This window comes from Odocoileus virginianus, chromosome 26 (assembly GCF_023699985.2).
Source record: "Odocoileus virginianus isolate 20LAN1187 ecotype Illinois chromosome 26, Ovbor_1.2, whole genome shotgun sequence".
NCBI lineage: Eukaryota > Metazoa > Chordata > Mammalia > Artiodactyla > Cervidae > Odocoileus > Odocoileus virginianus.
In genome coordinates this window covers 3,664,782-3,676,867 of record NC_069699.1, presented here as the reverse complement: position 1 = coordinate 3,676,867, position 12,086 = coordinate 3,664,782, and the positions used below count along the sequence as shown (strand labels likewise).

General features: G+C 43.6%; 1 protein-coding gene across 2 annotated transcripts in view; it reads left to right on the top strand.

Annotated features, from left to right (window-relative positions):
- GADL1 (glutamate decarboxylase like 1) overlaps nucleotides 1–12,086 on the top strand; it is a 179,810-nt gene that overhangs the window by 56,709 nt on the left and 111,015 nt on the right. For both annotated transcript variants that reach the window (XM_070455301.1, XM_070455300.1), the window contains exons 9-11: nucleotides 1,635–1,751; nucleotides 6,644–6,708; nucleotides 7,005–7,086. In XM_070455301.1, coding sequence (XP_070311402.1) covers nucleotides 1,635–1,751; nucleotides 6,644–6,708; nucleotides 7,005–7,086 — 264 coding nt within the window. The remainder of the gene's footprint in view (nucleotides 1–1,634; nucleotides 1,752–6,643; nucleotides 6,709–7,004; nucleotides 7,087–12,086) is intronic.

Genomic DNA, 12,086 nt, shown 5'->3' with positions numbered 1-12,086 from the left:
AGTGGACTGGATTCCACGGGTCACAGCCACCTCCCCACACGGCAGGTGGATCCACCTTGTACCATCACTGTGATTCCTGTGCATCTCAGCCTGGAGATGTGGGCTGAGCGTCCTTGCTCTAGATGGCCTCCATCTAGAAGCCAAGAAGTCATGTCTTTCTGTCAAAGGTCAGCTAAATTGGAATGAATCTGGTTCAAGCAGAACACCCCTGTTGTTAAATGGGACATAAAATATATTGTTGGGTGCATGAGACAAGTGCTCAGGCCTGGTGCACTGGGAAGACCCAGAGGGATCGGGTGGAGAGGGAGGTGGGAGGGGGGACCGGGATGGGGAATATATGTAAATCCATGGCTAATTCATTTCAATGTATGACAAAAACCACTGCAATGATGTAAAGTAATTAGCCTCCAACTAATAAAAATAAATGGAAAAAAAAAAAAAAAAGAACAAGTATCTTTCAAGATAAAATTGAGGGGAAAAGGAATCATCCTAAAATGCTTACTTTGACGAGTAAGCATTGTTGTCCCTGACTCCTGGTGCTCTGGATCAGGATTCTACTTTCACTCCCCACCCCCATCTTTGTCTGCAGATTTTCCCTTCAAGGCACACCCCTGCCAGGACGGTGGAGTGGCTCTGTCTGGAAATAGCCTCCTGTGCTGTCTTCTGTGTGGCTGCCATAAAACCTCTCATGGGGCCAGGTGCCTGCTGGGCTCGCTTGGCGGGAGTTAGCATTCCTGTTCCCACATCCTCCCTTTCCTCCCATTTCTTACGGTACCTGCTCTCTCTGCAAGATGCAGTTGTGGGCTAGATGAGGAGGAATAATCGTGGCAGAAAGACACAGGTCCTCTTCTCCAGCACATTCTAATAATTTTCTCTATCACGGCTCTCATTTGGGGAGTGCATCCCAGTGAGGTTACTGTATCCCCTCTGTCACCAGATTTGTCGCCAGCACACCCGTGGCCTTGTAGCTACACTTCCTTCACCAGGTAGCAAGCAGACAGGCCTAGGAGGCCTGCCCCTGGGGCTGTGGCCTGTCTCCCAGGCCTGTTCCTTCTTGTTTTGGAGGCGCTAAGGGGGCCCCCATGAGTCTCCCTGGGAAGGAGTTAGGAATCACACAGCAAGCCATTTTGCCATGGCAGTTGAGCTTATTCACTTTCTTTTTAAAATTTATTTATTTACTTGGCAGCACCAAGTCTTAGTTGCTAGCTTATTCACTTTCTATCTGGGAAAGCTAGAGAAGACTTAAGGAAGAAAATGAGAGTAGAGAGAATAAGGAGGCATGTGGAGTTGGGACAAAGGAGTCTATTATCATCGCATTTTCTATTTTCTTAAGCTATTTGTATGGCAGCCCACTCCAGTATTCTTGTCTGGAGAATCCCATGGACAGAGGAGCTTGGCCGGCTATGGTTTGTAGGGTTGCAAAGAGTCAGACACAGCTGAAGTGACTTATCATATCAGGCAGAGGCCATGTGATGGAAAAATGTAAACACACTCCTCCTGAATGAATGTTTGTCTCCAGAGAAACCAGATCAACGTCCAGATGTATAACCCCTGTGTTTGCCGAACCACTGTGGCGCGGATTCTCTGTTGACAATGATGATTCTTGAACTCTGACTTGTGGGTGCTTCTCGCAGGGCGCAGCTCCGTTCCTTGTGTGTGCCACATCCGGTACCACGGTGCTGGGGGCCTTCGATCCTCTGGATGAGATTGCGGACATCTGCGAGAGGCACGGCCTCTGGCTCCATGTGGACGTAAGTTCACCCACGTGCACACATCTGTTATACCTTTAGCCTTTCTGCAGCTTTGGTGGGAAGTTTTTCATGCTCTCAGGAGCTAGATGTGAGCTCTCCAACTATTTGTATCTAAATGTACGTATATTTCTAATTGGGACTTCTAGGTGGCTCGGTGGTAAAGAATCCACCTGCCAATGCAGGAGACACAAGAGATGTGTGTCTTCCTGATCCCTGGGTCAGTAAGATCCCTTGGAGAAGGGAAATGGCAACCCACCCCAGTACTCTTGCCTGAAAATTCTGGGAAGAGAGGAGCCTGGTGGGGTGCAGTTCATAGCGTCGCAAAGAGTCGGGCACGACTGAGCGATTGAGCGCAAGCAAGGACATTTCTGATTGGGGGAGATAAGCATGTCATATCCTGCTAGGTAATAAGGAAGAGGATACCCAAGACTCGATGGGTATTTTGGCTTACTTTTCCAGGTTTCCTCTTATTTCCTCTTCCTCCTGGATAGTTTCCTTGCATCTACTGTCATTAAGACAACACAGTGTGGGGGACCCCTTCCACACTGTGCAGTCGAGAGGCTGACTTAGGATTCGACCCTGCCTCCTCTTCATTGTGACCTCAACTCGTTGGGTTTTGGTTCTGTTTGTAAAGAGGGAAATAAATGCCTGATGTGGTCAGTAAAGGATCTTCTAGCTCTAACGTTCTGTGATTCCAGTCAGCTAGAAAACGCCAAAAGCTACATAGCTGCACTGCATGCCGTAATTAAAACAGCTTTTGTCTGGATCTGTCATAGCTAGCTATTGGAGAGTGGTTTATACTTTTCTAACTTAAAGGGTTGGCCTTTCTGTGTGATTAGTTGTGTAGATCCTGGGGTTGCTCATAATATTGTTTTCCTTAATTAAAAGTAGCTTAAAATTCTACTTATTCAGGGTTAAAAAGTTGAGTTCAGCTGGTTGAGAGTGCTTGTTGGGTTTTCTGACTTTCTTTGTGTGGGGGTGACACCAGCAGCTAATTAGTTTGATCCAACCTGTTAGAAAGAACTATTGAACCAAAGATGAGACTTCAGGGAACTTCCCTCCAGTGAGTGAATGGTTCATGCCTTCCTTATCAGACAAAGAAAGGACAATATTTTTGACTCACTGCACATTTGTTTGGGGCATACACCTACACCTAATTTTATAGTTTGGATGATTGAAAGTAAGGTTTCTATGATATAATATCAAAAGAATTCTTTAGCAACTCAAAGCTTTCATTAAATGTATACTAATATTTGGCAAAAGCAGCAGTAGTCATGTGAAGCTCAGCAGAGTTACAGGTTTGATTAGTATGCAAACGGCAATATGTCAGGTAAATTATTTGTGACTTCTTTAAATGAGATTGTAGGATTTGTATCTGTTCACATTTCAACTTATGTGTTACTGATTTTTATAGACAAAGTATAATAATGCATTATGTCCTGAAAGATAATATGAAGTGAGTACTTTTGTGACTGTGGAAATAGGGGCAAAATCAACTATATGAGCAGTTATACTTAAACATTCTACTCTCATAAAAGAAACATCAAATATGGATTATATAGTTTATGTAAAACAGAGTAACTATAGAAGTTTCCAAATTGGGAATGATGTTAAGAGATTTATGGGGCTTAGAAAGAATTGTGATTGATAAGACGTGAATGAAAACCTCTCTAGATTTTTTAAAAATCAGAGGTTGAATTTTTTAAGGAAACCCTTTTATAAGGGAATATTTGAACCACGAAAATTGTTGTTTGCATGTTTGTAGTATTAGATTAAATTTGACAACTGTTTGTGTGACTTGTTAAAGAAATTGGCTCTAACACTGAGACAATACTCACTCACCCTCTAATATTATAGACATCATTCTGTTAATGAACATTTTAAAAAATGTCATTTAGTTTTGGCTGTGCTGGGTCTTTGCTGCTCCCCGCGGGCTTTCTCTGGTTGCGGCAGCTGGGACTCCTCGTTGCTGTGTGCAGGCTTCTCATTGCTGAGGCTTCTCTTGTTGCAGAGCGCAGCCTGTAGGCACATGGGCTCAACAGCTGCGGCACATGGGCTGAGCGATTCCACACATGTGGGGTCTTCCCAGACCAGAGATTGAACCCGAGTCCTCTGAATTCTTAACCACTGGACCACCAGGGAAGTCCTGTTGAAAAAATTCTATGCAGGAACATGTAGCTTTTCTTGAAGAAACTTTCTATACCAAGTTTATTAATTTGAAAGATAAAAAATTAATAACATTACAGTGATAACTTTGTCCTGTTTGAAGTTTTCTAGAGGGTATTTTAAAGGTCCTTTGAAATATTAAAAACTGGCATTTACTTGGGTTTCTTTTTAAAAATGAAATTAGGATTGCTTGTTCCGCATTTTCCTTAAAACCAAGTTGGCCAGCATGTACACCGTATCTTATTATTTCGAAGATACACATATTTTGTTTACATCTTTAATATACCTAAGTGGTATGTTGATGTGATATGTTTTTCTTTCTTAGCAGTCCACATAAAAATGGTTCCCTTACATCTGATAGTGTCTGAAATTTGGCTAATCACAGTGCATTTTTAAACAACTGAATAAGAAAACCTTAGCGTGTTGAAAGTTTTGGCCGTGAGAGCCAGGGTTATCGCAGCCTCTGCTGAGACCAGGGTTTCAGGGTTGGCCCAGCTCTTCTCTGAGGCAGAGGCTGCGGCCGCTGCAAATCCTCACCCTCCCAGCCACACTTCCTGCGGTGTCTCACCGCGTTCCATCCCAAGTCCTCGTCCTGGAGAAGGTGGCAGACCCTGCACCTAAAATCGGAGGCTCTAGGAGCTGCCGTCTTTCCCTTCCACCCTGCCTCCACTTCCCTCTCAAGATTAGCCCTCCAATTTAAAATTGTTAAGTAGTTACTTAAAGAGAAAAGCATAGTAAAATGGTACCCGTGGTACCTAACTCTGAGGTCCATAATGACCTCCATTGGTTTGGTGTTGCGAGCTTTGAAATGAGGTTACAGAGTGAAGCCAGTGTAAGTAGTACGCTGGCATCGGGGCGTTGTGTCTCTCCTTAGTTCTTCTGAGGACCGCACTGTGGCTGAGCTGTTTCTCACCCTGCCAGTACTGTGTTTCGCTCAGTTGCTCAGCCATGTCCAACTCTTTGAGACACTATGGACCACAGCCCGTCGAATTCCTCTGCCCCTGGGGATTCTCCAGGCAAGAATGCTGGACTGGGTTGCCGTGCCCACCTCCAGGGGATCTTCCCAACCCAGGGATTGAACTCAGGTCTCCCACATTGCAAGGGATTCTTTACTGTCTGAGCTACCAGGGAAGCCCCCAACCATGCCTAACTGCCCTGTAGACCAGTGAACTGATGCCTTGAAAGAGCTCCTGGGATTTTAAAACTGCAGTCCAGCTGACTAAGACGGGCAGAATGTTGTCTACTCCTGGAGGAGGAAGAAGAGGCAGAGGGCAGTGCGGGAGGCCCCGGGGAGCGCAGCTGTGAGTTGGGCAGAAGGGGTGAGAGTGGTGGGTGTGGCCAGTCCTCCTGATCAACCCTTCCCCTAGTTGCCACTGGTAGGTTCTCAAGAAGTTGAAGGATAAGAGAATTGAGAAAAGCAGGCAACTTAGAGTTTAGCGTCTGTAAGAGAAGTAAAAGAACCTAAAATGTAAGTGATTTTCATGTTTGAGAGGGTCAAGTTCTCACAGCCCAGGCCTGGGGAACCTCAGCAGGTTCAGATCAGGTTTCCCAGAGGCCGGGGGCAGTCGCCTCCACAGCTCAGCTTTGGGCACACGTGGTCCGTCATGAATGACAGTGGGAGATACAGGGCAGAGACACGGGGGTTTGACCGACAGTCCTGATCATCGGTCCTCTATCTGGGAATCTTTAGGATGTGCCTGTGCGCCAGCTTTGGCCCACAAACCTTTGGGGACTTCTGGGGTCACTGGAGAGTCTAGTCCAGGGAAGCAGGGCTGGAACGTGAGGCAGTTGAGGTTCCTTAGGGTTCATTGGGCAGATAATTGTTTTAAGCAAAGGAGAGGTGAGCTGAGAATAAGAAGAAAGGAACTCCCATAGTCAGTAAGTCTGGAGGAGGGGAGGAAGAATCAGTGTGAGAAATAAGAACGTCAGTTTGGTACTTGACAACCTCGTGAGACATTCACTCCCAGGGCCACATAAGAGCCCAACTCTGCAAGTGAGCGCCTCCTCAAGGGTGCACCTTGGGTGACTCACTGTCCTGAGCCTGGGCTCAGCCCTGAACGGGAAGGCTGTTCTTGAGGCCCCTCTTTGCTGTCCACCCGTGAGCTCAGCTTTTGTGATGCTCTGAGAACCTGGAGACCTCTCATTTCCTTCCTCTTCCACATCCATGGTACACACAGTCTTGCCATTTCTTTCCACATGATATTGGGCTCTTTCTTCTGTTGGAGTTGTCAACATTGAAGGACTATTCTGTACTTTAGATTCTAAGGTTTTAGAGTGTGTGGACTGTCTTTTGTCCACAGGCAACTCAACGAGTTATTTACCAGTCTTTTTATAATGTGGGGATTTAATTCCTAAGTGTCAATGGAGACCCATCTATTGTAACGAGGTTCAGACACCTGAGCAGAGCTGGTGATCAAAATTTCCCAGAGTCCATTGGGAACTCAGACCAGGGCTCTGTGACAACCTAGAGGGGTGGGATAGGATGGGACGTGAGCGGGAGGTTCAAGAGGGCGGGAACATATGTGTACCTATGGCTGATCCATGTTGATATATGGCAGAAACCAACACACATTGCAATTATCCTTCAATTAAAAATAAAAATACATTTAAAAAAATTTCCTAGAGTCCATATTGGTTGACATCGACTTACAGTATCAAATGACAACTGGCTGGTAAACACATAACACTGAAATAACGTGGTTTGGTTTATATCACTATCTCAACAGGCTTCTTGGGGTGGCTCAGCCTTGATGTCCAGGAAGCACCGCAGGCTCTTGCAGGGTATCCACAGGTAAGTGTGGTTTCCCAGGCCCCGGGCCTTTTCTTCAGGCAAGGGGATCTCTCCAGACTGTGCCCACTTAGGTGACATTTTGATAATAGGCCCCAAACTAAGTAATAGTTTTGCTTTTAAAAAAAAAAAAATCTCCAAACAACAAACTCCCCAAACCACTCACACCGGGCGTCCTTTGGAGCGCTGACTTGGACGTGAATACTGAACATACCTGCAGTGGGTCGTAGCATTCTTCCCACCAGAAGAAGCTGAGTCTCCCCTCCTTACCCTGTTTTTTCCTCTGGTTAACGTAACAGAGCTGATTCTGTGGCGTGGAACCCACACAAGATGTTGATGGCTGGGATTCAGTGCTGCGCTTTCCTCGTCAAAGACAAATCTGTGAGTTTTCCTCTTGTGGCCTTTGGGCTTGGAGCGGGGTGGGTTACCAGATTTGCATTTTTGCCTGTGTTTTGCGCCTTGGGCCAGAGGTAGATGACAATCTTTGGTAAGTGTTGATGGCATCAAATGGAAAGATGAATGGGCCCAGATAAAAGATGGAGTACTTCAGCTCAGGTAACCTGTGTTTGATTTAGGTGTTATATAATCTCATTAGTTACAGCTAAATGGTCTCTCTCACCCTCTTTGGGGTTATATTTTAAAGCTCAGTTTTAAACATTGCCAAAATTTTTTTTTTCCCCTTGATTAAGTCCGGGATTTAAGTTATCTTGAAACTTCTCCTCCCTGAGAAGGGAGAGCAGATGTGTGTCACACATTAAATTGAATGCTTAATATGCTTAGCTGGGGCTTAACGGCCCATTTTTATGGGAAGACGTTGGTTCAGGGCTGATCTCAAACCCTGATTTACTAGAGGATTGCCTGTCTCAAGCGATTGGTACTTAGCTTCTGTTGGGACACCGGGGAGTGCTGGAGACTGGTCTGGATCGCTGTGAGGCAAGCAGGCTGAGGTTCTTCTTGGTTAGAGGTGAAAACCCTCTGCTTTCTTTGGGTTAAATAAGGATCCTCGTGGGCCGTGGCCCAGGCTGGGAAGTGCCGCCTCATTCTTAGAAATGTCTCCTCGAGATCTGCGTGCAGCATGTGGGTGATCTTTCACAGCCATCTGTTTACACCTTTTTCTTAGGGGAGTCCCTTTGCCAGCGCTAAAGTCATTTTCTCTTTTTAAGGAATTTTATTTCAAATGACAACCGTATTGAAAATCTGAAGTCTCATCTTGTCTGTGTCATAATTTTCTTAAAGAAAATATTTTGTGGTATTTGCATGTCAGTGAGTGCCTTTTGTGTTTTGAGATGACCAGAGAGAATGCTCATCAAAAAATATGAACAGATTCTGCATCTTGGGAATATGAATCTATTCTTTCACATTTTATTAGATTGGCTACTCTGGACTGTGTTCAATGCCATTTAACTTTTATTAACTTAAGTTTTTAAATAATAGAGTGACTACATGTTATAACTGGAAGGTGGTTTAAAATTACTATACTATTTATGAACCAAAGAATATATTCAACTTGCCTACAATTACATAGATGGGATGTGAAAGAGTTAGGAGTAAATCAGGTTTTCCTGTGGTCCAGATATAAGAAAAAAATACTATGCCAAGCATCCTTCAAGTACCAGGCATTTTACATCCACTTTCTCCCTCAGCCAGTCGTCTGGATGACTTCTTTATCTGTTAGTGTGATGCTCTCAGGAGTGGAAAATTTAGACCCCAAATTTTATGACTCTTCTTTTAAATAGCTTTCTAGCTTTTATAAATTTTTCTTGTTGAATGATATTTGGAGTGATTTAGCCAAGTATTGATTTACATTCATGTCCTTGAGGCAATTTAAAATTTTCTGGATCATCTAACTCTATAACAGTGGTTAAAAATTTTTTGCTGAAGAATTCATTCCTGGATCTCAATGCAAACTATAGTCCCCATGTTTGCTCACATGGCACGGATTAAGAGGTTAGGAAAATTGCGTTCACGGTGCAGAGAATGCAGCACTTTCAAAAGTTGTTCTTTTTTGATGAAAGACTGTTTTCAAATTAACTGGAATGCGGAGTGGAGCCGTGAGGTATGAGAGACGACCATCAGCTCAAGTTCTGTGCTGGGAGTTTTCTCCCCCTTTTGTACCTGGTTTCTGCCTCTGTTGTTCTCTCATGCTTTCATTCACTCTCCCACAACCAGCTGCTTCCTACGTAGATCAGGCACAGTACTGCTGCTGGGTTTAGAAACAGATGTGTTCCCCATAGTCAAAGAGCATATGATCTCACAGAGGAGGCAGAGAGCAAAGTGTGCCTGCCTGTTGTTTGATTACTAATTTGGTAAGTGCTCTGAAGGCCATGTGGGAAATAGTTAATTATGTATTCACCAGCCATCATGATTCACCAGCCCTTCTGTCTCCTGATGCTCATCTAACCAGCCCCCCTGACAGGTAAGAGTCACCTTAGGACACAGATATGACCTCTATGATGAGGGGACATTGTGAAACAAATGTTTTGATTTCTGAGAGAGTTGGTATACACAAGAGGAGAGCCTTCTTTCCCCTTTTCTACCATGAATGCAGAAACAGTGTTGTATCAGACCATGATGTAGGGAGCGCTGACAGCCACTTTGTAGCCATGAGGTGATGACCCTAAATTAAAAAGAGACAAGCACAGAATAGCAGGACAGAAAAGGGGAAAGTCTTGGATGACGTTGTACTCACTTTGAAAGTGCCCACTTCCAGACTTTTGTGATATGAGGTACAAGTAAGTATCCTTATTGCTATTATTAATAATAAAACTTCTTCCACTAGGTAATCTATTACTTGAAGCTGAATGTTCTGGTATCTGAGACAGAAAACAGTATGTTTACTCAGGCTATAAAGCAGACCTGAGAAGTTCCAGATGGAAGGAACAATATGTGCAAAGTCTTTAAGAAATGAGGGTCCTTTTTTTTTCCTTCTTAATTTTAAAAACTGAAAGAGGTTCATTGAACAATGAATAATACTCAGATTGGCATGAGATGAGACCAAAAGATTAGGCAGTGGTTGGATCATGCAAGGTCTTAGAAGCCATTTTAACAATTTTAGATTCAATGTTTAGAACAGTGTAAGAATTTTAAAAACAAGGAGTAATCAGGAAAGATTTCCATTTAAGACAGCAATTTGGAAGGGAACAGAATAGATACAAGAAGAGAAAAGGCTTGCAGTACCCAAACAAGAGCTGATGGTAGGGTAGATGGGAAAATGTGACAAAATTCAAGACATATTTCAGCTACCAACTAGACCGGGCTGAACTCCCAGTTATATATGGGACACGAGGAGGAAGCAGGTGTCATGGTTGACTCCCTGATGAGTGACGCAGGCACTAAGTGAATGGTCTTATGTAAGGAGACAGAAATGGCAGAAGGAAGAGAAGATGCTAGAGAGAAATGTCTTAACTTCAGCATGGGCTATGTTACATTTGAGATTCCCATGAGGGATGCAAATGAAGGTGTCATGTAGGCAGCTGACATATGGATTCAAAGCTTGGAAAAGAGTTCTGGACTGGAAAACTAAATTAGGGATTGTTGATTGTAGGTGATGCTTGACATCAGAGTGGAAGGGCGTGCCTTAGGGGGAGCTTTGGAGTGAGAAGAGGATGGAGATCTTAGACCTGGACAACTTCAGAACCTGGGTTTGGGATAGAAGAAGAGGAACCCACAGTGAGAGAAATTTGAGCTGGAATGGCCAGGGAGACATAGGAGGACTAGGAAAGGGTGATGATAACAGACTCGAGAGATGCATATTAGGAGGAGTGTAGCTGAAGTGTTGCTTCCTTAGAGAAGATTCCCTGACTCACCCGTGCCGCCTCTCCATTACTCCTTCTCAGACCCCATTCCCTTCCTCTGAAGTGCTTATCACATTTGTGATTATGATTTCTCAAGTCTTAGCATTCCCTCCCCTAGAATATAAGCTGTATGTAGACAGGGACCAGGTCATTATATTCACTACTGTACCCTGTATGCTGAGCAAGTCCTCCCAGAACGAGGAAAAAATTAGAACTCACTGAAAAAATAAAGACTAATTCAGTAAATTTAAAATCCTCAACAATGTCTGTCTTCATGTCGACAGTAACTAGGAGTTTCCAACATCTCCCCTACCCCAAATTATGCCTTCTGAGCGCTTTGAGCTAATGGTGATTATAATGACAGTTGATGAGCTTTATCGCCTTGGTCCTAACCCAAGGGACTTCCCTTGTAGCTTAATCGGTAAACAATCTGCCTGCAATGCAGGAGACCAGGGTTCGATCTCTGGGTTGGGAAGATTCTCTGGAGAAGGAAATGGCAACCCACTCCATTATTCTTGCCTGGAGAATCCCATGGACAGAAGAATCTGGCAGGCTACAGTCCATGGGGTGGCAAAGAGTCGGACACGACTTAGCGACTCAACCACCACCACCCAACCCAAGGCCTGAGTGTACCTCTAGCAGGTAATTGACGAATAGTAACTGGACTTACTTCTCCAGTTAGTGGAAGGGGGGTAATTCTAGTTAAAGAAAACAGCAAATTACTTAGTAACATACTCCTGTTAAGGCAAAAACGGATTCCCTGATTTGTACCCTCAGAGCCATAACGCTCACGGTGCCGGTTTCCTGACTGACCAGCTTGTAGCGTTTGCATTTTTAATTTCCTGTGTCTGTAAAGGAGGCTGCCCGCAAAACAAAGCAGAGCTGTTCCTATCCAAGGTGTACCATCACTAGCACTCTGCATGATAGCGATGAAAAGAAAATCAGGGATTTAAAAAAACCTGTGATTATAAATAAGTTGACTTTAGATGTAAATGCTGGCTCTACATGGTTGTTTTGAATCAAAGAAAATTTTGATGCTTTGATCTAAAATAAAAGGCATATTCTAAGAATCAGATGCATAGATGGAGAAAAATCTTGGTATTGGCTTTTTGATTTTTAAGTTTATTGGAAGAACTTTTTAGTGTAAAAAATCCGACAGTTATATGAAGATATGAAACATGATAATCAGAGGACTTTTTGAGTATGAATTATTCCTATCTGTTTCAACTTATCATTGCCATCCAGTACCAACTCACAAGGACTTCCTGTTTAACCTAGCAGCTATAGATGGTTAAAGGGACTTTTTTTTCTTAAAAAAATATATGTAGATAATAAGGATTTTTAAAATGTCTATTTCTATGTTTATTTCAGAAGTAATTCACATTTATCATAGACCAGAATCAGAAAATTCAGATAGGGAGAAGGATGAAGAAAAAGATGCCCTTTACAAATATCTGAAGATGCGTATTTTTTATGCATATTGATATATTTAAATATGGGGCTTCCCAGGTGGCACTAGTGGTAAAGAACCTGCCTGCCAAAACCTGAGATGTGAGAGACACAGGTTTGATCCCTAGGTCAAGAAAA